Source organism: Carassius auratus, chromosome 27 (genome assembly GCF_003368295.1).
Source record: "Carassius auratus strain Wakin chromosome 27, ASM336829v1, whole genome shotgun sequence".
NCBI lineage: Eukaryota > Metazoa > Chordata > Actinopteri > Cypriniformes > Cyprinidae > Carassius > Carassius auratus.
In genome coordinates this window covers 14,190,571-14,218,172 of record NC_039269.1, presented here as the reverse complement: position 1 = coordinate 14,218,172, position 27,602 = coordinate 14,190,571, and the positions used below count along the sequence as shown (strand labels likewise).

The 27,602-nt window shown below is 36.5% G+C and overlaps 1 protein-coding gene across 3 annotated transcripts; it reads left to right on the top strand.

Moving 5' to 3' along the window:
- Nucleotides 1-7,048: 7,048 nt before the first annotated feature.
- LOC113045586 (junctophilin-1-like) lies at nucleotides 7,049-25,733 on the top strand. 3 transcript variants are annotated; one of them, XM_026206021.1, is made up of 6 exons: nucleotides 7,049-7,728; nucleotides 10,408-11,170; nucleotides 18,665-18,783; nucleotides 21,083-21,743; nucleotides 23,071-23,168; nucleotides 24,827-25,733. In XM_026206021.1, the coding sequence occupies exons 1-5, from the start codon at nucleotides 7,350-7,352 to the stop codon at nucleotides 23,096-23,098; spliced, it is 1,950 nt and encodes a 649-aa protein (XP_026061806.1). In that variant the 5' UTR covers nucleotides 7,049-7,349; the 3' UTR covers nucleotides 23,099-23,168; nucleotides 24,827-25,733. The 3 variants fall into 3 exon arrangements, with proteins under 3 accessions (XP_026061806.1, XP_026061807.1, XP_026061808.1); XM_026206022.1 differs by lacking the exon at nucleotides 24,827-25,733 and adding an exon at nucleotides 23,328-23,758; XM_026206023.1 differs by lacking the exon at nucleotides 24,827-25,733 and adding an exon at nucleotides 23,270-23,290.
- Nucleotides 25,734-27,602: the final 1,869 nt, after the last annotated feature.

Sequence of the window (27,602 nt, the reverse complement as noted above, 5' to 3'; positions counted from 1 at the left end):
TGTAATCCTTGATTTACCTTCTTACATTGAAACTGATATCAGTGGTGGACCTTAATATCAGCTCTCATTTTGTGACCACCATGATGCAGTGCAGTGATTTTCTCATCAGGATTTTAATGGCAAATGATTTAGAAGTTGAGTTTCACACAAGCTGCACAAAATAAATAATTTAAACCACGTGTGGGAATCTATAATCAAATGAAGAAATCTTAAATATAATGTGGTTTTTATAGCAATAAATGGTTATTTTGTGGCTTGGCAATCTTGTGTTTTTGGCAAGATATAGATAATGGAGGTCTAACAGTGCGGAAAAGGATTTCACAGATTAGATTTATCTACAGGACATTCCCTGTATGGCCCAGAGTATAATTTGTTTAACACAGATATATTGACCAATGGAGAAACAGCATCTGTGCTACTTTCTTTTAAAAACTGAATGTGAAGTGGCCATCATATGAGTGAGACATTTAATTATTTATTAAAGTGATTCAATAAAAAACACTATGTCTAAATTCACAGTATTCATACATGCAAACAAACAAACAACAACAAAACAGTAAAGGTCCTGAGGAGGACCTATTACATTCTTCATGAAGTCTTTAAAATGCCATGATGAACAAACATTACTGCCACTTGAAAACAGCAGCTGTCAAGAGCCATCTTCCATGGGCGAATGTCCCATTTACTTTAACAATGCTTGATTTGGCCTTCACAGCTTCTGAAAGGGTGTGGCTTTGAAGCTTCCATCCTTTTGAAGATTCAGCCGCTAAATTGGGACACTTGTGTGATATTGTGACATTTATGCAATATTGCTTGCATACAGTATGTGAGAAGAAACTGAAAAATTGAATCAAAGTCTGTATTAAATGCAAATCGGACTATTACCAGCATCTCAAAAAGAACATCAAAACCCAGCAAACGTGCTAAAAATCATGAAATTCAAATATATATATATATATATATATAACAAATTCACTAATATACATTAAAAAGACATTCAGAACATGGACAATCCCACCCTAAACCTTATGTTGAAAACGAAGGAAAATTGGATCACATTTGGTGCTGTTCTGGCCAGATCACAGCACAGGGGAAACCAAAGCACTTTAAATAAATGTGAATTATAGTGTGCAGTGTGGAATAACGCACAAACTAATGTAGAATGTTGTAAAATGTCATGTTGCATCAAAGGGAATTTTACTGTGGTCTAGACCGAATGGAACAGGAGCTGTATTTTTTGCAGTGATTAAAGTGATGGTGCACTGGGCTGGTCAGTGTCTGGTTTAGATAGGAAGTGGCATTGGCCGGCATTTTCAGTGAAGGAGGAACATATGGACACTTGTTTCAAATCTTAGATTCATTACAACACCATATGTATTTAGCATTGCTCCAGTAGAAAACATGCATACATTAAAAGCATTGAATCATTTTGGATTAAAGCCAAATGTATAAATGTGAATGTCTGAATCTGTCTCCAGAGCCTTTCGATATGTGTACGTAACAATTCTTTCTGCATTCCAACATTTTTTCTTCTTCCTCAATTCACACGTATGCCAGAAAAGAAACCAGCTTTCAGGACCATATATAGAATTACACTACAAAAATAGAACTAACAGACGGGATTTATAAATATTCAAACTATTAATGCAGAATATTATTCCTTGGCGATATCATCAACCACCACTACAACTGTTTATAGGAATGACACAATATGATGACATGCAAAAGCTATCAAATGAAACCCTGACTAAAATGCATTTAATAAATGAGCAATAAAATTTCATTCTCATGCTTCCCAGCATCAGTGAAGGAAGAGGGTAACTAACAGTCAAACTTTGCTTTTAAAAAAGTCTTGTTTTAACAATAACAGCTGACATAATGGCAAGAGCTCATGTTGTACTGGTTGAAATCATAGTTTCGAAAAAGAGATGATGTCATGCAACCATGTTTTTCAAGCTGACACAAGGGGTGTGATAAGGAGCAACATATCCAATGCAATTTACGACTAAACTTCCCAACCAGATTTCATTCTGTCTCTGTGTTGTGCATAATTATGGCAGCATTGTGCTGTTCTGTTGTACTTTTCATGCACATGATGAATAATTTGGCCAAATGGATACTGACCAACTTAACAGAGAAATAGAGATATATAGAGTATATATTCATACAGTACATGTATGTTCTTGCTCACTTGCACAGTAAATCTTACTTTCACACACAACAAAGTCCATGCCAGCTGTACAGTATCAATTACATTGTTTTTGCAGGGAGAGAAAACCAGCTAAGCACTTGCACTGTTTTTCTGAGATATTTGAGCACCTGACTTGACGTCTTGTCCTTGATGAGGGCTTACATATGAGCTTCGGTGGGTTGCTGGGGAAAATCCACTGCAATACGGCATGTAAAATTGTCTTGGTATGTCTTGATAAGACTATTTCATATTTCTTAATTTGTCTATTATGCAGTGGACACATTTTAAATGCATTTTCTGCAGAAATATTTCTTTAGGCACAAAGGTATGCATGCTCATGTCTCCCACAAAGACTTGTTTTGATAGAGAGTGCACTGATGGCTTTATCTATAGGAATAAAGTTTGGCTTTGCAATGGCCTCTGGGAAATACTGGCAGCCCTGGTTTTGTCTTTGTTCCATCTAAGTGCTTAGCAAGTATTATTGTTGGCTTGCTGTTCCGTTTCCCTCCCGTTTGAAGCCTGAGCTCTCTGCAATGCCCCCAAACAAATACTGAGGGCCCAGCCTTTGTGAGAACCACCATGAACTTCTGCCTAGAGTGGCACAAAACTGGTCTTAAATGACCAGCTGGTGTGCTTTATTTTGTCAGGTGGCCATGGCTATAAGAAAAATATTGTATTGGATAACAGTGCTGCCAACTATTGGGTAACCATGATGCAACCGAATTTGCTCCTGATGTGAACAATCATGTAAGCCAGTGCCATTTTGCAAGTGATTATAAATTATCATGTTTGGTTTATGACGCAAGGAATCATTCAACTGTTCTGCTGTTACCACACACACACTCACACACAAACTCCAGTTAGCTAGAACAAAATAGAGATATGACTTATATTCTTTTCCTAAAATAGACATGATTTTTTTTCTTGTTCTTAATATAATTTATTCTCTGTTGCTTAACCTAGCAGTTTACGTATAAGAATCTGTGCTCTGTTTTAGGAGTGGTTCTGTCTCTGCATATTTATTTAAACACAGCTGCTGTTTAGGGAAAAGGACACTGACATCATAACCATGTTTGCCCAAATAGAACCAGTGAGAGGCCTATTTCACGTCATATAATTTTTCAAAGTGATAGGAATAGTCATTCGGAAATGCAATAAACCGAATGTGTATTTAGAACCAATGGCTGCGTACAAAAGGAGGCATAAGAGAGGAAATCTGCAATTATATATTTTCATACTTCATAAAATAGATGTACTTGTACTGTAGAAGACATTTAAAGTGTAGCTAGTCCACGCACAATGGGAATTGACAAGCACACACTGACATCTTGTGGTGTGTTATGGTAAAATGTTCTGCTGGGTTCCTTTTTTTTTTTTTTTTTTTAATAGGGGTTTTATTTTATTTTTTGTATTTGTTTGTTTTTATTATTATTATTTGTATTTTTTGTATTTGTATTTTTTTAAACTAATTTTATTTAGTTTATTTGGTTGTTTATGTGGTACAAGTGCATTTTTGTTAATGTTATTTTAATTTTTTCTGGTGCTGAAAACCAATAAACAACCCTGGGGGAAAAAAACTTGCCAGAAAGCATGTTTTTTTGTTTTTAGCAATAAAATAACTGAAGCAATACAACTCATGTCACTCGCATTAAGAAATGTAATGTTGTAGATTCACATATTAATAGTCTATTATAGCTGTCTTGATTTTTTTTCTCTCTATATATTCCATATGATGAATATCATACTGAATCTTGACTGAATTATTACCGAACTCTAGATTCAATAATTTAGTCTTTCAACAAGGACACTGCATTCGAGTATTGAGAGCGTAGTAGGTGATGGATAGACAACAGGGGTGACTATTCACATAAATTTTTTCCCATATATATATATATATATATATATATATATATATATATATATATATATATATATATATATATATATATATATATATATATATATATATATATATATATATATATATATATATTAAAGACAAGTATCACCCAAGTCTATTAACTAAGTTTTGTTTAACTGAATTAACTTACCAGCGGTAGGATGTGTACTTCTGCATACATTGTTTTAGCACTGTTGTAAAGTACTGTCCACATGGATCAGTGTTTCTATTCTGAGGACTGATGACGTTCTTTGTCACCTTCTGCATGGCACAAGTTCATTCATCTTTCAGCAAGTCAGTGTCTGACATCATCTGAGTTTTCAGTCTATACTGCAATCTGCAGGGCAACATACTGCTAAAATGTGTTCAGACGGTGCACGTGGGTCTTGGCAGTTCTGTAGCCTGTAAATGACTTTGATGCTGCCGAAAAATGATACATTTTCAGGATTTATTTTTAGTTATAAGAACAAAGTGTCCAATCATTACCACCACTAAAGCTGTAATAAATCCAGCAGGGACAAACGTGGCCCATCTGATCATGAGAATGTTCAGCTATTTTGTTGTGACAACATTACCGTTGTTTTCTTTACTAGTTACAATGATGTGGCACAAGTTATGGCCAAGGTAAGCTGTGTAATTTTAGACTTATTTGTGAACTAAACTGGTCTGACTGTTGGAGGGAGAATTTAGAAACAATAAAAGTCTATGCCAGATCCATAAATCTCAAGGTCCTTTGGCAGCCCATTTTGTCACAACAAAATTTATTATGAAATTTGCTCAACATAATTGTCAACGAAGTGTTATCAGAGCTTTGCTATAAGTTACTCGGATATGTTTGACTGCTCTTGTTTAGAATGTTTCTATCTATCTATCTATCTATCTATCTATCTATCTATCTATCTATCCATCCTTTCATCCATACTGTACATGTAAGAGGCTGACAATAAGCTGAACATACAGGTGCATCTGAGTGAATTAGAATGGTGTGGAAAAGTTCATTTATTTCAGTAATTTAACTCAAATTGTGAAACTTGTGTATTAAATAAATTCAATGCACACAGACTAAAATAGTTTAATTATTTGGTAATTTTAATTGTGATGATTTTGGCTCACATTTAACTAATAAGAATACTTCATAAGACCAATAAAAATAAAAGTGAATTGTTAGCCTTCTGGAAAGTATCTTTATTTACTGTACATGTGCTCAATAATTGGTAGGGGCTACATTTGCTTTAATTACTGCCTCAATTCAGCGTTGCATGGAGGAGATCAGTTTGTGGCACGGCTGAGGTGGTATGGAAGCCCAGGTTTCATTGACAGTGGCCTTCAGCTCATCTGCATTGTTTGGTCTCTTGTTTCTAATTTTCCTCTTAACAATAGCCCATAGATTCTCTCTGGGGTTCAGGTCTTGGTGAGTTTGATGGCCAGTCAAGCACAGCAACACCATGGCCTTTTAACCAACTTTTTTTTTGCATCTTCAAAAAGCTGGACAGAAGAAAGAAGAATGAAGTGTTCCAAAATGTATTGGTAAATGGGTGCAGTGACTTTGGCCTTGACCCCAGTCTCAGTCCATTCCTTGTGAAGTTCACTCAAATTCATGAATTGATTTTGCTTGACAATCCTAAGGCTGCTGTTCTCTCGGTTGGTTGTGCATCTTTTTCTTTCACACTTTTTCCTTCCACTTAACTTTGTTAACATGCTTTGACATAGCACTCGGTGAACATCAAGCTTCTTTAGCAATGAATGTTTGTGGCTTACCCTCTTTGTGAAGGGTGTCAATGATTGTCTTATGGACAACTGTCAGATCAGCAGTCTTCCCTATATGATTTTGTAGCCTACTGAATCAAACTGAGAGACCATTTTGAAAGCTCAGGAAACAATTGCAAGTGTTTTAAGTTGATAAGCTGATTGGCATGTCACTATATTCTAATTTGTTGAGGTAGAGAATTGACGGGTTTTTGTTAAATATGAGCCAAAATCACCACAATTAAAGAACCAAAGACTTAAACTACTTCAGACTGTGTGCATTGAATTTATTTAATACATGAGTTTCATAATATGAGTTGAATTACTGAAATAAATGAACTTTTCTACGACATTCTAATTTATTGAGATGCATGTATTAATAAGTGACACTTATCCTGCATTTTTAAATCTTAATGTGAATGTAGCCTTTCACAAAAAAAAATCTATTTAAACCTTTATTTGAATAGGCAACATAATATTGTGCTCTTCAATATTTCCATTAATAAATCTCTGACAGATACTATCAGCCAATCACTGTGTGAATAGTTAGTAAGCATGCTGACATCATCCATAGCAACTAGGTCAACTCCGCCCTTACTTCTAATTTAAGACTTCTCTATTTATTAGTGAAATAAAGTTCTGTCTCTGCAGCTTGGTAAATATGTTTTAAGAGAAAACTCTTAGCTAAAAACTTTTACTTCTATTTAAGAGAACTCTTAGTGGTAAGATATACTGGCCCTTAATTTTGTGTGGAGCACTGGCTGTTGTTAGACTCCTTGTGCAAACAAATATCTCACTGGATTATTAGAATTAATGGCAAAATGAATGTTTGAAACGGATATTTCCTACTGACACTACAGCAAATTATATAAACAGACTTAAAACATCATTATTTTTTACCTGGTGAAGTACTAGTGTTCTAATGATTTTGGCCACCACTGCCTATCTAAAGTAATAAATAAAACAAGTAATATGCTATCATTCAAAGGGACTTAATGTAGATGTTTAGAAACTATGTTGATGCTAATCCAAATCTGTCTATTTCTTATGATTTAAAAAAAAATATATAAATAAATAAATAAACTTGCATCGTTCGCCCACATATAACGTGAAACGATGGGATGTGGTACAACCATACAACGCAAGGGCGGGCTTGTAGTACTGACGTCATCAGCTGGGTGTCTCACGCCCGGCTTTGGACTCCTGTCTCCTCTCTCTCTCTCCCTCCCTTGTGAAGTGAACAGAGGAGAGAGGATCATAAAAAAAGAGCCAGGATCGGCGACAGTGACAGCGCCTGCGGCTCCGGCGCCTGTGCGCGATCCTCCCTCTCACTCGCCGCCAACACTCGCACCAATGCGCGCCCTCAGCCATCTCCAGCAGACACCACCGCATCACAACACTGCGCCCGCGGTCTGAAATTCACTCCACTCGCTTTATTGTTGTAGTTGTTGGGCATACGACATACGAGCAGCCATAGAGACGCAAACACTCTCATTTTAGTCCTTAATCTGAATGACGGGCGGACGGTTCGACTTCGACGATGGCGGCACTTTCTGCGGTGGATGGGAGGACGGAAAAGCCCACGGACACGGCATCTGCACCGGCCCCAAGGGCCAGGGCGAATACTCCGGGTCCTGGTCCAACGGGTTTGAGGTAGTTGGGGTGTACACCTGGCCCAGTGGAAATACATACAAGGGCTACTGGGCGCAGGGGAAACGGCACGGGCTCGGCGTGGAGTCCAAGGGGAGGTGGCTGTACCGCGGGGAGTGGAGCCACGGATTTAAGGGTCGGTATGGGGTTCGCCAGAGTCTCAACACACCTGCCAGGTATGAAGGGACATGGAGTAATGGACTGCAAGATGGATATGGGGTCGAGACGTACGGGGATGGGGGTGAGTTCAGCGAAACATCACTTGACCTATTTAATGTTCTTTAAAGTCTTGCGTGTTTGTGATGCTGCTGCTGCTGCCGAGTGAAATCGGGTCTCTGTTTTGTAATATATCATTATAAAACTAAGGCCTCTTGTATAGAATATAATAAGGATTCTTTTTTTCCTTCCATTTTTGTGAAAGATCAAACAAGCACCTGGGTTATTTCTACTGCCTAGATCTTGCCCCTAAATCATGGTCTACAGATTTATGAAGCAGTTTGTCCATGCAGTTGAGTTGATGTATGGACGTATGGCCTATAACTGGACTGGTCAGCAGAAGTTGCTCACAGAGGTCAGGGCTAATAATAGTTACATCTGCAACATGTCAATTTTAAGCTCTTCTAGCAGACTAGTAGACAAGTTCTGGTCTCAGCCTATTTCTTTTGCAAGCAGCATTTGTGCTATTTGTGGAAACTCTGTGCTGTCACTTCTTTCGATGGAACTTAAATTGTAAAATTGGGGGAATCATGTCATTATTTATTCACTCATGTCGAACTTCTGCTGAACACAGAAACTATTTTTTTATTGTTCCAAAAATGTGTGTAGGCTAATGCCTACATTTGATGGCAGCCATTCACTTACATAATATTTTTTCAATAGCTACCATCAACTTTCTTCAAAATATTTTATTTTGTGATCAACAGAACAAAGAAACTCATAAAGGTTTGGAACAACTTGAGGGTGAGAGATGACAAGATTTTCATTTTCGAGTGAACTCTCACTTTAAAATACAGTGACCATGTTAAAAAATATTAAAAGTGACATTTTGACGCCTATATAGTTTAAAGTTTATAAGCATAGTTTATACATAATTTATTAATATAATATTAATATTCAAACATACTTAAATGTATGTTGGTATTATGGGTAAAATAGAAAGCCGCAAGGTGCATTAAATTAAATAAAATAATTCTATCAAGTAACCAACAAAGGAGCCATATGAAGTTTGAGACAGCAAAAGCATAATTTTAGCACTAATTTGTGGATTTTTTTATCTTTATGTATTGCCTTGTGATGCCTCCAGTATATATATTTTTTATTATCTTTTATTAAATGAAGAAGAAATTAAAATCCAAGGTAAATTAATATTTGGCAAGGACCATGAAGTTCTCTTGAAATGTGGTGGCGTCAGAGAGTTGGGCCTACTGTTGAATTAATGAGACATTACTGCTTACTCATAACCCACTTTCATCTTCTCCAAAGAATCCTGAAGATAGTGTTCTAGCTCAGTTGGACTGCTGAAACAGAGGCTCTTTTGCACTCTGTTTATCATAAGTCGCTTCTATTCTGCCTCTTTCCCTATAACTGGAATATTAGCTCACCAGCATTACTGCTGTAGAGGCAATGACACACACAGAATCATAAGGAATAAGTGGATAAATAGGTAAATAAATAAGAGTTATGGTCGGCTGGAGTCACAAACTTCACAACGGCTCCGATTACTTCCATGTTTTAAAATAGTGCTGGCTCTGCTCTTGAAGCTGTTAGGTTTGACAGGCCCTCATATGAGATATAGGAGGGAGAGCTGTTCACTTCGTCACTTCAGCATCATAATGTGGATAGGATTACACCTGTATATTACTAGCCTGACAATAATTTATTTAGTTATGGTCTGCGTGTTATTTTATTTATGCATTTTAAAACTTTGGATATTTGCTGAAAGTGAGATTAAAAAACTTTTCACCTAGATGGGGACCAAATTGGCATGTCTACTGTATATTGCCTTGTATTGGTATTGAATAGTGAGGACATACAAAACTGTTCAAAGGTTTGGGATCAGTTCTTTAATTATTTATTAATTTTGAAAGAAATTAATAAAAGTCTCAGTAAAGATATTCTGTTCTTTTATTTATCAAATAATTTTGGTTTACACAAAAATATTAAGCAGCACAGCTGTTTCAACATCAATGATAATAATAAGAAATGTTCCTTGAGTGCCAAATCAGCAGATTTGAATGATTTCTGAAGGATCATGTGACACCGTATACTGGGGTAATCACTGCTGAAAATTCACCCCTGCTATTACATGAATGAATTACATTTAAAAAATAAAAAAAAGTTTTTTTTAAATTGCAATAATATTTCACAATATTTCTGTTTTTAGCAGCCTTAATAAGCAGAAGAGAACTTTCAAAAACTTTCAAAAATATTTAAAAAGTAAAATCCTACCAACCCAATGCATTCGAACAGTATTATGTTTTGAAAGATTATAAACATGGTTGCTGATGGTAACTTGTCCTTGAATTGATTTATCACTGAGTTTTTTTTCCTCCAGCAAACTGTCTTTATTCTTGAATTCAGAGAATAAAATATTTTATGGTAATATTGAATAAAGTCTTTGATTAATGACACTGTTTTCAGTATTCATGGAATGCAAAAAAAATAAATAAATGTATTTATTAATTATTTAATAACTTATTTTTATAATCTATTTATTATAATCATTTGAATGAATTCATCATTTAATCTAATTAGCTTGAAAACATTGTGACGCTTCAATAAAAACATTTCAAAAAATTGCTTAAAAAACATCAAAGCACCCAGACATGTCAGCTCCTCTGGTGTTTTCTTTTTTTTTTTTAATCCCTGTATTATGTGTTATGCAATATCTAGACTAAAGTCTCTCTAATCCCTTTGTCAGGTACGTACCAGGGCCAGTGGATGGGCGGCATGCGACACGGCTATGGCGTACGTCAGAGCGTGCCTTACGGCATGGCCACTGTCATCCGCTCCCCGCTGCGCACCTCACTGGCCTCCCTCCGCAGCGAGCAGAGTAACGGCTCCGTTCTTCACGACCACATGTCCGACAGCCCTGCTGGCACCCGTGGCGGCTTCGTCCTGAACTTCCACAGTGACAGCGAAGTGGGCTCCGGCAAAAAAAAGGGGCTTTTCAGACGGGGTTCACTGTTCGGGAGCCTCAAGCAGCTGAGGAAGTCAGACTCCCGTTCTTCCATATCCAGCAAACGCAGTTCGGCACGAAGCGACGCCACCATCAGCCGCATCAGCTCTAGCGATGCAAACTCCACCATTAGTTTTGGCGATGGAGAAGTGGCTGATGAGTACATGCCGGCTGAGGACAACGTTGATGCCACCACCACCGAGTCATACATGGGCGAGTGGAAGAATGACAAGCGGAATGGTTTCGGTGTCAGCGAGCGCTCCAATGGGATGAAATATGAAGGCGAGTGGATAAACAACAAACGCCACGGCTACGGGTGCACGATATTCCCTGATGGGACGAAAGAAGAGGGGAAGTACAAAAATAACGTTTTGGTGCGTGGCATCAAGAAGCAGCTTATTCCCCTCAAGAACACCAAGACGAAGCAGAAAGTGGACCGTGCCCTTGAAGGAGCCATAAGAGCGTCTGCCATTGCCCGAACAAAAGTAGAAATTGCCACCTCAAGGTTAATACTTCCTCTATCCTAATCAATCCTACACCACACGATCAATTGCATCTTAAGGGCATACCTACAACATCTAATCCCACTCTCTTTCTTTCTCTATCTTGCAAGTTTCTTCATCTAACCAACAGTATTGCTCACATTCCTCCAACCAACATAGCATCTGCATGCTGTATCCCAAGCTGTAGAGGAATTGATGGCTGCTCATTCGTCCTCATGTGAATGAGTGAAACGCGGCAGGGAGGTGACCAGGCAAATTGCTATTGTGCAGAAGAGCCCCGTTGAATAGTCTGTTTGCATGAGTGCCATCACATGCCCCCCGGCCATAGCTCTCATACTGATCACATAATCAATGCAGGGCCAACAGGATGGGCTGAATGAACTCACAGAGGAATCGGGTGCCAGTCGTAATGTTTATAATCATTTAAACATTTTTATTGGAGAAACGGCATGGTATGTTTATGTTTTCCTGGCCATTATGACAATTAAAAGGCCTATACGTTCATAAGAGAAGTTATTTAACATAGATGTAATTTGCTCAAAGGAGATACTTATGTAACTTTGGTGGTTTGTGTAAATCAACCGGCAAAGGCGTTTTCAAAGGCAAAGCCGTTTAATTCCTCTGGGATTGCATTACTGTCGGTTCTTTTTATACGTGTTATACATAACACATAATTATCGGTTAAGTCACACATGGAATGGTGGAGGAAATGCCTGATATTGATTTCTAAACACAACAACACGTTTTCCCACTCCTGAAAATCACTAAATTCTTGTAACTAAACTCTTTTCTTAACTCTTGTACTTGTGAGCTTATATGCTAGTGCTAGTGCTAGTGCTTGTGTAGGAGAAGTTTCTCACTTGTTTAGTATTAGTATTCCTTCAATATATTCATTTTTGTTCTTTTCCTTAGACCTTTTTTTCCTTTTATCAACATTGGAGAGTAGTTAGGATGACAATATCATGGTTAAAGGAACAGTTCACCCTAAAATTAAACTTTTCATCATAATTTACTTTTATCCTCATGTTGTCCCAAACTTCAGTGGAACACACATTATTCAATGTATATATTAATATAGAATATCCTGCCAAATAATTGTAATATGTGTGAATGAGGATTGAGGTTTGCTCAAAAAAAAAAAAACATCAGAAAAATGTTTTACATGACTTGCATGCTGAAAATCTTTATATTCACCCCATCTTGCCTGAGTTTAGTAGTGATATCAGATTTGAGAATGAATCATCTTTTTAATCAATCAGTTCAGAAAGCAGATCTGATGTTAATGAATCAGAATGATCTGGTTCTCTAGTTCAGCTCACTTAATCATTGATCTGATCTTAGTGGTTAACAACTCACTGATGATTATCAATGAATAATGGCCTAAATGTTGGTCTGTTCATCAAACATAATTTCAGGAGACACCTCCTTACACCATTATGTTTCCTTTTGTGTTCTGTGAAAGAAAGTCAACTGAAATTTAAATAATGATATATTATTCATTTTTTAATTGAACTGTTCCTTATGTAATTCTTTATTTTGGTTTTCATATGCAGGTTTTTTTATTTAGGGCTTTTTACTTAGGAAGCATTTTGCTTTGCTCTATTAATGCAGTTATTTACTTTTTTCTGTCAGCACAAAAACCGTGTCCTTGTCCTGTTCATTCATTACCATGAGCTTCCTTCTGATAGCTGAATGAGTATGAATTTTAATGAAAGCTGCTATAATGAGCTTGCACAGTCCATGCAGCTAATGAAATAGTAATATGTCCCAGAGCTGCTGGATGAATTAAATATCTCTCAGTGTCTTTGAAGATTGTTACGCAGAGACGTGATAAGCACTGGGAGGGTTCAGGGAATGTGTGGAGAGTCTGAGAAGGCTTTGGATTGCCTTGAAGGAGTCTTGAAAAAGAGCGGGGTGGGGTGGGGGGTCTCAGCTCTGTGCTCTCTCACACATGTGTGCACTGTGTGCCAGTACTGAGCCTGACTAAATAAGGCAAGGCAGGAGTTGGCTTCTCAATCGCTGACAAGAATATAGTCTTGGAGCCGTCACTGATACAGTAGCCAGTCTGTGTCCTGTTATCATCTGTTAGAGCACTCCGGTTTAGAGCTGCATGTATGTGTGCACGTATATATCCTATCAGCACTAACTTTCTTGTACCGTGGCAATCTTAATTCCTGCCAAAATATTGGAGTTGCTACAATGAGTGTAGATTATAAAAGGGATCTCTATACAATAATTTATTTGCCATTTTATTTAATACTTTCTTGAGGAGACTATAGAAGCTGTGATAATTTAGTGCAAACTTTACCATGGTTCATTTTTTTGTAAAAAGTTGATTTCACAATTCATATGTGAGATTTATGCGTCCTGCTTATCTGGTCAAGGCTTTAATGGATGAGATTACCTGAACAGATAACCATCTTAATCTTCTGTTTGTCCTCAACAACAGTTTATGTAGAGGATTGTTTCTTCTATGGTAATCTACTTTATACGCTACTTTATATCTACTTTAAAGTTTGGGATCAGTAAGATTTTTTAAATATTTTAAATATTTTAATAAATGTCTCCAATGCTGCATTTATTTGATGAAAAATACAGTAAAAAAGAGTAATACTGTGAAGTTTACTATTTTAATATATTTTGAAAATGGGATTATATTCTTGTGATGGCAAAGCTGAATTTTCATAACATGATCCTTTAGAAATCATTCTAATATACTGATTTAGTACTCAAGAAACATGTATTATTATCATCAATTTTGATAACAGTTTTGAGGAAACGTTTACTTTTTTCAGGATTCTTTGAGTAGAAAGTTCAAAAGTAAACTTACTTACCACCAAACTTTTGAACAGTATTGTTTGTTGAATGTTGTTTAATTATGTTAACACATTTATTCATTTTCATTCTGTTCTGTGGTTTCTAAAAAAATAATCAGAACATTTTGAGCTGATTGAAACTGATCAGGGGTGCATTTCCCAAAAGCAACTACAACCACAGTTCCGTTGTTATCATTAGAGTTCAGCGGAACTTGTGACCATAGTTGGCTAACAGTGCCTTTTGGAAACCCACCAAAAAGTCCACAACACAGCAAGCATTTCTCAGTAATTGTAGAAAGACATGTTGTTGTTGTTTTTCTTCACAAATCAGACATAAACTAGACTTTACCCTTTAAGAGTCATTAACATTCTTTGAATTGAATTATAATTGAAGTCAAATATCACACACCAGTGAAATGCTGTCTGTCATTCATAGAAATGTTAATGCAAACAGTACATTAGAGGGCTGCAGAGGGCCAGTGAAGATAACAAAAAAACGTCTTACACATCATAGATTTCCTATTTCACTGCTTTGTGTTGTTTCATTTTGAGAAACATGGAATTTGAACTAAAGAACATACAAGATTAATCATGCTTAAATATTTGTAATGATTTGCAGCCCTAGAATGTTTGTATAGTTATCAGTGGAGTCCAACATATCACTGAAAACATTATATAAACTAGCAGCATAAGAATTCATACAGAAATATACATTTGTACAGGCTAACTGGACAGATCAGAATCAAGACAAGTCGCTGTGGGCTCAAGCAGGGAGGATGTGCTCCTCTTCAAATCTTTATCTGAGCTCTTGTGTGTGATAGAGTGGGCGAATGTGAGGAGACACTGCCAAATTAAAACCCTCAGAATTTATGCAAGTGCTCCATCTGTCGCCTAGGAGATGTTCTTTGGCTCAGACTCCAAAGAATATCACATTAGGTCCATTAACGCCTAGGGACAAATGCTGACAAATAGTATGTAGATGCTCTCTTAATACTGTGTTAATATTATATATGCCTTGTGTGTTTAGAGAAGCCATGCTTGTAGAATAATGGTCTTTTAGAATCAAAACTTTTCATAATCTTGAAAAATACATATCGTTGGAAAGCCACCAGTGGCAAGTTGTGGTATAACATCTAAACAAAATTGCATTGGAACCTCTTTTTTTTTTTATATCAACTTCAAATTTGGAACACAATTCTTTTAGACATGTTCATGGCCCTAAATGAGAAAAAAATTTATTTTGGAAGAAAAAGATAAGTTAAATAGTATTTCATATACATTGACAATATAAATGATAGCTCACTTTTACCATCTGAGTCTGAGAAAGTCTTTTTCAGCACTGAAAATAATGAGAAAAACTCATATTTTTCTCCCTTTCCAGGGTAGCAAAACGCCAACATAACAACATATTCCCAAGAAATATATTTAACTTGGGTCTGAACAGTTGCCTTGAAAAAAAAATAAATGTGTGTCAATTTGACCCGCAAACATCAAAATCGTCAGAAAATTATTTGTGTGCACTTCAAAACACATCAGTGCATCCTCACTTTGCATGCATGTTTATAGTAAAATATCAAGAATAAAATCACAGCTTAACTAGAAGTTACGGAAGCTCAAAAATCTAAATGGAACAAATTGATTCGGAATATAATACAAGGTTAAAATAGTTTGGAATTCTAATCAGTAGTAAGGATGTGCAGCAGAAATTTATTTTTAAGAATCTTACTGACCCTAAACTTCTGAACAGTAGCATAACTGCAAAAGCAAAGCTGATAGCTCTTGAGACCTAGTTGTAACATGTTTCATTGGCTACAGAAGTCCAGATGCCCAGTGAACTATCAGGCTTTCTCAGCCCTGGTCCTCGAAGGCCACTGTCCTGCAAATTTAAGATGCAACCCTAATCAGAAACACCTTAAACAGCTAATTAAGATGTTCAGGATTATTATAAGATATAGGCAGGTGAGTTTGATCAAGGTTGAAGCAAAACTCTGCAGGACGGTGGCCCTCCAGGACCATGGTTGAGAACCCCTGAATTAGATGGATCTCTTCAGGAGCTGGTTTGGGCTGAAACATAATAAATCATTAATCCTGTTATCACTGGGCTACTTTTGCTCTATATGAACACCAGACACTCAGTATATTTGTGTTAGTGCCACCACACAATGACATGAATCTCTAGCTCAAGCTTACAGTGTATCTTTCTCCTATTTAAGGTTTAATTTATCAACATTATTGCAATTCTCAGCAGAGGACCGGTGCTATATATCACAATTATACTGTACTATATATATATATATATATATATATATATATATATATATATATATATATATATATATATATATATATATATATATTGCAGATCTTATTACTTGAGGTTTGTTTTTTAGAAGGAAAAGGCTAGCTAGTTTAATTCATTCAACCAAAGCTTTATATTCAATTTAATTTATTCACATAGCTCTCCTTAGAATGTGATGAATACAGACCGAGCTCCTCCCCACAGTTTAAGACTATGATCCTTTAAAAGCAAGCTTAGCATAACAGTTGTAATGTAGATGGACTTCGAAAGATACTTTGTCTGGAATGTTTCATGACAGCCAGCTGACAATTATGTCTTCATTCAGACTGCATGGTCTAATGCAAAAAGGAAAAAAATAGTATTGGTTAAATGTTTAACAAATATTGCACTGATTTTCATATTTTACTCTGCATATGTGATGGGAATTTTAAGTAGGCCACTGCCTAAAAGAAGAATGGTCTAGTTTTACTGAAAGGAGTGAGTAACCCAACAAAAATTTTCAGAATTAAATGCTAAATGTAAAGAAAACTAAAATTAGGTTTGCATGGTCTTCCAGTACTCATGGCACTGCATATCTGTATATAAATATATGAAGTTATACCCTTGTAGACCCTATATACCATATACTGTAACATACATCTGTACTCTTTCTTCACTCATGTGAACATAACAAGTGTCCAATGGGTTATTTAAAGCCTTGTTGGGCTGATACAAAATACTAAGTTATATTTAAAAGTTTATGGATTAAATATGGAGTATATTAAATATTTATATATGTATTTAATATTTATATATTTGCAGTGGTTTTGAAGTTGGCATACATTTTTGTGGATATTTCAGTGATTTGTTTTAATGCTCTTAAAGTTTCCTACAAAAAAAGTGTTTCTGACATGTTTTTAATTTTTCAGAGCATTAAGACTTATATATAATGTGTTATTAAGTAAAATATATATCTGAAAGAAAATATTAAGATACAATACTGGTTTGGTGGTTAGTAAGTTTGATCTAAAATACAGTAAAAACTGTAACATTATTAAAAAATTTTACAATTTGATTATATTTTAAAATGTCATTAATTTTTGTGATGCCAAACCTGAATTTTCAGTGTTCAAAAAAGTTGTTCTGCTTGATATTTTTTGTGGAAACCATTATATTCATTATTTTATTTATTTATTTTTTCCTGAATAGAAAGTTTAATTGTTAAAAATAATGATAGTTTAATAGTTCATAACGCTAAAACATAATTTATGTGAAATAGAAATATTTTAGAGCATTTCACATTATGGGCCCTATCATACACACGGCGCAATGCGATACAAGGCACAGCGTAAGTGTGTTTGCTAGTTTCAGTCCGGCGGCGTTCACATTTTCCCGTCCAGCGCCACGTAGTTTAATTAGCAAATGCATTTACACTCATTTTTGCGCCCATGGGTTATTTAAAGAGTGTAAACACTGCTGAGGCACGGGGACGCACAGCAGCACACACACATGCCAAATATAAAAAATTAAAGCATTGCAATGCATAATAATTTTTTTAAGGCTAATTAAATATAAAAATGCCTACATGCCATAATGGATAGTCATCGCATGTATCAGAATTAGGCTATCTGCTCACACATGAACAGCTATGTTTCATCTCGGAGACACGTTCTCTGTCTTTGCACTTGCTAAATTTCGCAGTGTAAATAGCAAATCCGTCATGGCAAGAGCGCAACTGGCTCTTAAAGGGAATGGAAAATGAGACTCTGATTGGTTTATTGCATGTTACGCCCAAAAAACACCCATTACCCATTAAGAGAATAGGGACAACCCATTTAGACAATGCGCCCGGGCGCGCCAAACATTTTTCTGTCGCTAAATTAGCAAAAGTGGATTTAGACACCCCCTATGCGTTTAGATTGTTAAAATAGGGCCCTATGTCTTTACTGACACTTTTGATCAATTGAATGCATCCTTGCAGCATAAAGGCATTCATTTCTCTCTCTCTCTCTCTCTCTTTTAAAATATATTACGGACCTCAGAATTTGAAATGGTAGTGTATATCAAATATATTTGTCACTCAGCTCTAGATGTTTGCAGATTGACAGAGGACAATTATGTACTCTTTCAACTGATTAATGCCAACATTTTGCACTATTTTTAGCACTATAGCTTTTTTGTGAATAGGAAAATGAAACCAGTACACAGCATAGTAACTTGTTCCTTAGCTTCTGTTAATGAATGCATCTTTGTGTGCTTGTTGTGAGTGGCACAATAGACTTGCAGCCACTGCAGTGGTGGTGACTGATAGTGCCAGGAGCAGTGTTAAAGTGCTGTGCCCTCCTCCCATATCTTATCATCCAAGCTGTCTGACTCCAGCTCTGTCTCTTTGCTTTACCTAGAACCGCACACGCCAGGGCCAAAGCAGAGGCAGCTGACCAGGCGGCCCTGTCTGCCAGCCAGGACTCTGATATCGCCAGAGCAGTGGCTAGAGAACTGTCCCCCAACTTCTATCAACCAGGTATCCCATCACCCACGTGCACATCCGCTTCCTCTCATGCACACACTCATACACAGACTCACACGCGTTTTCTATGCCCTTTCGCCCCTCCCTAATTACTCCCTTTGTGTCCTTGTCTTTGTGTCTGGGTCAAGTGTCTCTTTTTTGCCTCCCTGTCAAGCAAAGGCAAAGAAGGCAGATGCAATTGCAAATGAGTTGTGATGGGGAGGAATATCATTTGCATAAATTACTGCTTCTCTGAGCCAAGCTCCGACCAATTTTAATTCCTGCAAATTATTAAAAAAAACCATCAGGCACAATAATTATAAATGTGTGTTGTAGACTGGAATTTTTATCCTAAACAATTGATACATTAGCATTACCTACATGAAACAAGCTGGTGATGAATGTCACATTTGATATATATTTATGATTTGTAATATCACATTAACCTCAGTTTAGTAAGGGCCAGTTTCTTCAACCTTTTTCTGCTCATATAAAGCTTTGTTAAAGCCTTAAAATGCCTTTGGCATTTGTCCATACATTACCAAATGGTTTCAGGATAATTCCTAAATGGTCCAAGTGGAATCCTTAAATCTCCACCCCCAACTCAAACGCAGGTCTGCATGGCTGGCCAGTGACGTCTTGCTTATGAAGCTAAATATATTTTACATATTGTGGATTACTATGTAATGCACAGAATCCCTGTTGCTTCCTAAATAATTAATATATAAAATAATTGTCTATTACATTAGTTCAATTGTCAGATAATTGCGCACTAGCCGGATTTGACAGCACAACCTCAGTGGGATTAAAGCTGCTGGGTGGATGCAAAGAATCACAGTGCTGAATCCCTACAACTCTGGTAGCTGTTTGTGAATTATAACCATTTTTTTCTATATCTTTAGATTATGAAATACATGCACTTTTCTAAACGAGGTCAAAAGTTTCTACTAACAGGGCTACCAGCTTGAGTAGCATGTCAGTTTATTTTATTTGTTAAGGATAAATCTGTTACCTGTGGAGTTGGGGATTATTCCGAATTGAAGTATTATCTCTGCAGATAGATTTACATTAAGTTTATTTATTCCATCTGTTACGTGCCCGGTGCCCCTGTTTAAATGATCCAGAAAGGGTAACTCAACATAAAGAAGGACACGTGAATCCACCCTCAAATTATTTTATGAGTAAATGCAAAGTTTTTTTTTTTTTTTTTTCCTGGGGAACACAAAAGAATTGCACAAATGAAAAAAACATTGGAATTGAATTTTTCCTCCCCATCAACCATGTCCCTTTAGTTATTCCATACATTTAATTTTAAAGTCAAGTTCATGAAGTGAAATGTAGTCAGGTTTTCAGTTCTGAATTTCTCAAAACCTTGGTTGTCTGCACATGATTTAGGGAAACATTACCTAGGACTAGTCAAGTTTAATTCCATTTTATTTAAAATAACCTAAGAAACTATGTCTTGGGGATTGGGATAAATATGACAAATGTTTATTTTAGTGAGACACTCATTTTTGTTTACAATCTAGATTTTATTTCACAATAATTAGGCTGCTGCTACTTGTATATAAGCCAAATTATAATATAAAGGTCAAAGATCCTCAATCCTACAGACTTTATAAAAATCACCAGGCTCATAACTTCACATTTGTCCTTCTAGAAATATCAAAATACCTTTTCTGCGTCAACAAAGAGTCAACTCAACTTACTCAAGGGATCAATGTGGACTGAAAGTTTTCTTTCTGAAATGTACTCACATTTTATTTGAGAGTGTTTGGTGTCAAGACTCTCTGCAGACGAGCTGTTCCGCACTTTAGCTCTTTAAAAAGGCTGATAAACAGTGTGATTTATTTGTAGTCTAGGCCTGGGCACAGTCCAGTGCAAGTTCTAGAAAGCCCATCTGTGTCAGCTGCGAGGCCATATCCATGGTCTGGAGAATCTGGAGAATGACTGGAAGCTAAGACTTCAATCATAAAGCAAGTGGCAAAGTTCTTAATGTCCATCCCCTGCATAAACACTAAGAGACTGAGACTGTAAAAAACGTGAAATTGCATCTGTTGTGCTGGCAGTTTATTCTGAGCTTGATATTCACAAGCAGCGCTCTTGAGATGTTTTGTTTCTGGGTATTAAGCATTTGAGCCAGATTTAGATGCATCAAGGTCTTTTTGTCTGGCAGTAATCATTTGATCTTTTTATTTTTTTTATTTTTAGAATCAGACTGTATAAAATGTAATAAAATAAAAAAATTAATATCTATATACAAAATGTAAAAATATTTAGTAAACTAATTCTGATTTTTTTATACCCTTTTAAGGTCCTGACTATATCAAGCAAAGGTTTTCCAGTGAGCCTATCGAGATTAAAGAAGTACCAGAAGAAAAGAAAGAGAAATCACCTTCAGGAAGTCCGCACTTTTATCGCAAAGGCACGACCCCAAACCAGTCCCCTTCCCAAAGCCCGGGACCCACACCACCTCCCTCTCCCCCTCTCAGCAAGAAAAAGCCCTTCTTTAACAGAAGTGCCCCAAAAGCCATCAAGGAAAACAAGACCCCTGCTGCCGAAAGCCTGGCAGTGGGTGTCACCAAGGCTACTTCCAGGATATCAGACAAACAGGAAGTAAAACAGGAAATAGTACCGGTATCCAAACCCTCCAAGCCGCCGGCGCCAGTCGCCAATGCCTCCAGCCCTGGGAATGGTGAGCTGCACTCCCAATATCACGGGTACTTTGTGAAGGCGGAGGTGATGATGCCACCTGATGATCCAGAGGATGAAGAACACCATGCAACATCGACTGCTCACACCAAGATGCCCCCTGCTGCAAAGCAATACCGCACACCGACCCCCAAACCAGTAATGGCCATAGAGAGCAAACCCGAACCCAAACTGAAGAAACAGGAATCATTGAAGCCAAAGAGCCTAGCAGAAACTAAGAAAGCCAGCATGGAATTACTACTGACATTGTTGAGGAGGAGTCAGTAAGTAGCTGCAACATCAACATGCATGACATTTATCTGTTAAATTACTATATTTAGCTGTGTTTAGCACTATCAATATAATATGTAATATGACTAGGTTCTTTTCACAATAAAAAAAAAAATAATAATTCACAGATACATAATCATCTATATTTTCTTAATGTATATATAATATATAAATTACATTACATTAAATTAAAAATCAATAATTTTAAGTGCTACACATGAATTGAGGCATCACAACATTATAATGTTAAGTATGAGATTTCTAAATTATATATTTATTTAACAGTGTTAAAGGTGCACTATTAAAGGTGCACTAAGCAATTTTTGCCAAATAATGTTGATATTTGAAAGCACCAAAACAATTTGCCTATTTTTATATCTCTGTGCCCCACACAACCCTGGCATAACAACGATCGCGGAAACAAGTGAAGATGACACAAGCATATTCAAACAAAAGCCAACAACAGATAAGATGTGTGAAACAATGCTAAATCAAAGTTACTCGCAAAGAAACAATGCAACCTGGGTGTCCAATTCTAGGCCTTCCCTCTCCCTGAGTTCTCTCCACCGCTGGAAAGCTGCTTCAGTATTTATTTGGGTCCTACCTCTTGCCTGATCATAACTCTTCTTTTTTTAATGTTTTGTTTCTCCGACATTCTCCTCTTTTGTTATCTTCCGATTCTCATAATTATCTTCAGTCAATCTGCCAATGTCCATCTGCACTCAAATTGAGTGCTCTCCATTATTACAAGACATGGCCCTTACTTTTGATTGGCTACAAGTGTGTTTTGGGACTCGGTCCGAACTGTGGTCTAAAGCGTTTTATCAAAAAATGCTTAGTGCACCTTTAAAGTAAATAATTCAAATGATCCTGCACACTTAAATATCCAGTATTGACTGATACTAATAAATCTGAACATTTCTAATAATGGAAAATAAACAGTATGGTATTCATATACTGTATCATGCATGCTTATATAAATGGTGTTTTTTAGTTTTTAGTATCTAATTTAAAATTTATATTTTTTATTTTATATTTAAACATATCAAATAAATATTGTCCATTACATGAAAATAATTATCAGCTTTTCGGTATTAAAATTCAAATTTGAATATTGGTGCATAATTCAAAATGTTTTTTTTATTATTTTATATTTAAACATATAAATTAAATATTGGCCATTACTTGAAAGTAGTATAGTTTTTTGTATTAAATAAAAAATTGTAATATTGGTGCATGCCTAGTATTTTATTTGCTATATGAGAGCGGGTGCCATTCAATTGCTAACCTCCAGCTTTGTCTTTTTTGCCGGTTCTTCAGGGTCCCAACTCAATATTGGTCATACTAGTGATGCTGATAAATATTGGACTGGCAATTATTTTTGTTCATTTCCTCACTTGATGGCACATTAAACTCAGGTAAGACTCTCGCACTCAGATGGAGGATTTCGGCCCTGATCTTTGCCCCATGTCAGTCACCAACTAATGTAGTCTACCTTACTCTTGCCATGTAATTGCAGCTGTGCCTGAATGTTATTCAACATAATTACTTACCCTCTAACTGTTTCGACCCTTCAGTGAGCTCATGAAAACTAGCGGCATAGGCCCCATAATTCTCCGCACTTGCGTCAATGGCCTTTAAAACAAAATGGCACCAGTCACACTCAGAAACAGGCAAAGGACTGGATGACTGGAATTAGAGCAAATCATGGGAGAAAGACGAAACCCGGACCATTCGGCTTGAGCCAACCCAGTTCCTCTGGCGATGATTTGTGACTCGCTTGGGCTCTGAAAGCTGAAGCAAGCAGTCGTTGGGAAAGAAAAAGAATCTGCTGATCCAAGCCGTACCCAGTCAAGTGCATGTCCACCCTGCTGCTAAGGGAGGGGTGGAATGGGGGGACTTAACTGGATATGTTCGGAGATGCACTTTTAGCTGACGGAAGCGAACAGCTGCCTTACTATTTTACCACCTGACGTTTTAAAGGGGAGATGTGCAGCGGGTTGCCAGTGTGTTTGGGCAGCAGGAGTGTGTACCAGTGTCCACTTTCCGCTTGGTTCGAAACACCATGCACATTTTGAAAGGGTCACTTGCCAGTCTTATTCCATTACCCATCTCTACAGCCTTGTCTAACATCTCTTGCTCCTGTTTTAGGAGATTCGTCTATGACATGCCTGTGCATGGTACTGGTTTAACGACTTTGTCTTGACTTTTTTTGTTTGTCTTTGTTTCTGTTGTGTTCTTTATTTCTGCACCTGTAGCTAAGGATGACGAAAATATCCAATGTAAAATCAAACTTGAAAATAACAGCACGTAACAGTTTGAACTGTAAGATTTATAATTTTTCAAGATTTTTTTTTTTTAATAGTGCGTGGTTTGATTTAATATATTTAAGGTATTATTGTAAAATTGTGTGTGTGTTTTCTTTTGAAGGATAGGCAGTTTTACATTGTACTAGGGCAAAATGCATGGCTTTTATTTTATTTATTTTGAAATGACTAATTGTGACATTTTGCACCTTTAATATTCACGGCCTGAGACTGTGCCCACTAACCCCCCAAACCCCCCACACTACCCCTAAAGTTGACGTGCAGAGCGGTACCTGTCTCAGTATTATGCCTGCTTAATTGTGTTGAATACATTCAGGTGGACCCAATGGTTATAAACGCGAATGTAAAGATGGTTGCCTTTAAGAATTTGTAACAGTGTTATAGTTTACCTCTGAAAATGTGATTTTTGAAATGCTGTCTTAATTGGGGATTTTTGTGGAAATCTGCTGTTATTCTCCATTATTTTGGTTTGGTGGTGCATGAGGATGTGGTTGCAATTATTGTGCACATGGTGCATTCGCACCAGTATTTAAATGACAAATGTATACATAAAAATAGATCTATTTTATATACAAAGTCAGAATATATTTAGTCAACAGTTGGACACTAAATGGCCTTGACTAAAATTACAGCACTGCATCTTTTGCTGATTGATTCAAACATCCTGCGTGCATGGTGTATTTTTGTCAGCTATGGATGTGTTGTGTGAAGCATGAATTTCAGCAGTAACAGGGTAACTGTTTTTACAGAGGTTTTGTCAGACTGCGAGAGTATGTGAGAGAGGAGGAGGAGGGAAGAGAAGAGCATCAGAATGGATGATGGTTTGTCATTTGACAAGAGAGAGTAATCTTCAAATGTAAAACAGACTTATTTTTAAAGAAATAATATCTTTTAAAGAAATATGTTTTTTTTTTTCTTTTCTTTTTTGTGGTGGGGTAAACATCTTTGATTTACACTCATTGGCTATGTAAATCGCTGTTTTTTCTGTTTTCTATTTCTGTTTATATTCCATCCTGACCTGATACATATTAGATGTATTTAAAATGTCCCCTTACAATTTGGCATTTGTTTAACCAGTAAAGATTTATTTGTCATTTTGTTTCCATTACCAAGAAGTTACAAAAAAGTTAATCTCTATACCAAGAAAAGTTACAAATTGTGTATTTTTATAAAAAAAGAAAAAAAAGAAAGAAAGAAAATAAAAACACTGCTGGTATTTAAGATGTTTTATTGAAAAACAGTATTCAATTTAACCCTTTTGTGCTGTTATGATTTAATATCTAGCATAGCTCTTCAGATTGACCATACAAAAATTCACAACTGAAGAATCATTAATTGCAAATTCAAGATAAAAATTTGCATAACATTTTGGTTAAATCAAAAAAACGGGTAATAAAGACCTGCAACAGCACGAAAGGGTTAAATACGACATTTAAAATGGCTCGAATCAGTCATTGTAATATCTTAACATTTTTAAATTGGTTTGAATGTATTGTTTTCATTTTAAAGGCTGAACATATGGAAAAATGTTGCTGAAAGTTTTGATATGAACTGTCCCACACACCTTAATGATAATGAAACGTATATATAGATATATATTATTTTTTTGGAAATTATTGATATAAATTATAATTAAAAAGATGACTTTTCAAAGTTTTGAAGCATGTCCTGGCATTGTTTTTTCCCATTTTATTGTCCAACACCCTGTCCAAATAATGTCTTATAACCTATTATTAGACAAAGAAGAGTTTTGAAATGATTACATACATTAATGCACAAAATTATTAGGCAGAAGAGAGAGGGCCATGCCGTCTCTCTCTCGACTTACAGACAACCCTCTACTGCTGCATCTAAATCTTTACTCTGAGCCACTAACTCTACTCTGAGCCACTATCTTTACTCTAATATTAGCCACTGGCTAATAAATTCTCAGATTTTACTCGCCAGTGTGTGAGTGGGAAGCTAAGTAGAACACTTCGGCTGAGCGCTTCAGAGTTTCTCTGTTCATCGAACGAGAAGCGATCTGTGCTATTTTTCCGTTCATCTCTGTGGATGGACAGCATGCCTGTATTTCGCGTACCGTAAACTTCAGTGTGAAGGTGCACAACTCGCCGTCAGTTGGTGTTTTTTTCTCACGCAGAGAGCGACAAGAGCGAGAGAGTCTTACATACCATGCATAATTGACGCGCTATACTTAAACAATATTCTTTGTTATATTTTTCTGTCAAATTAACAGCGTTACATTGGAATTCTTCAGCTTTTAAGAACTGACAGGTTCTCTGCTATTAGGCGGAATTAATTTTCAAACGACAATCTCATTGGTTGGCGTTCACCTATAATCGTCTAGCTTATGTACACAACCTGATTAATATTCATGAATCCAGCAGCTCGTTAATCCTTACTGCATTTTATATTGTTATTTTTAGTAGAATTTGTAGTATTATTATCTTACCAGTATTAATGCTAGTTTTCTCCATTTATTTATTTATTTATTTACAGAAACACGGAATGACCAAAAAAGCACCACCACTAGTCCGTTTAGTTAAAATTACTAATATGCATCCTTATAACCAAGTTTTAATTCAAATTACTAAAGTTCTATCATTTCAGATATTGAAAAAGCTGTGCCATTTTACAAACATATTTAGTAAAATAAATATAAAATATATATAAGAAATATAAAATGTATAATATAGCTACATATTTATATAGTCTTATCAGTCTGGTGAGTGAACTAAAAAATGCACTTGCTAATGGCGATTCAATTGCCAAGGTGTCTGTAGAGGGTTGACAGGTATGTTTTATTTTAGAGCAGTCCTTCCCCCTTGAGTGTGAAAATTGTTCCTTGTCTGAAGGATTGCTGTGGTGATCCTAAGACCAAAATAGTGCGAAGCAGCTGCTGTTGGCTGGGAGAGGGTTGTATTTGAGCACCATGAGAGTTGCGCCAGCCTATGTTGTCTCTCTCCTCCTCTGAGCTCAATGGAGAGAGTGGAAGGTCACCCACCAGCTGCTTTGTTGTTCTCTTTTAGTATGTGAACATGGACCCCATAGTGGACTACAGTTAATATAGAAAGAGCTTGAAATAGAGGCTCAACCAACAGACATAACACACAAAGTTCTGTTTCTAAACAGCCGCAGCCATTAAGCATCTAGTCTCACGAGACACTTTACCTAATTAAACCTCTGCTGATGCACAAACGGGAAGAAGATCACTCTGAGGTAGCCTATTCTATGACACCCCTACATCGCTCAGTCAACACTGATGGAATTTCCTCCAACTTCGGTGCGTTGGGTCATTGTTTGCGTAATTTCTGAAAATATCCTTCGCCCCGATTGGTTGAGACCAACTTAGATCTGGTATAGTTTGAGAAATATTTTCATGGGAATTGCCAAGGTCAAACAATATCGGTTACACAGAATTTGTGGCATGTGAATGGGAGACAGTGAGAAACCTCAACCATCTCAAACTACATACACCGGCTCATATTTCACAGGTCATCACTTCTACTACAGAAAAGGTTTGCG

What these genes read in the sequence shown, in the direction of transcription:
- LOC113045586 (XM_026206021.1), top strand. Translation starts at nt 7,350, where the DNA reads ATGACGGGCGGACGGTTCGACTTCGACGATGGCGGCACTTTCTGCGGT. An exon ending in CGAGACGTACGGGGATGGGG is followed by an intron (nt 7,729 to 10,407) that starts GTGAGTTCAGCG and finishes TCCCTTTGTCAG; the next exon opens with GTACGTACCAGGGCCAGTGG. An exon ending in CCCCAACTTCTATCAACCAG is followed by an intron (nt 18,784 to 21,082) that starts GTATCCCATCAC and finishes TACCCTTTTAAG; the next exon opens with GTCCTGACTATATCAAGCAA.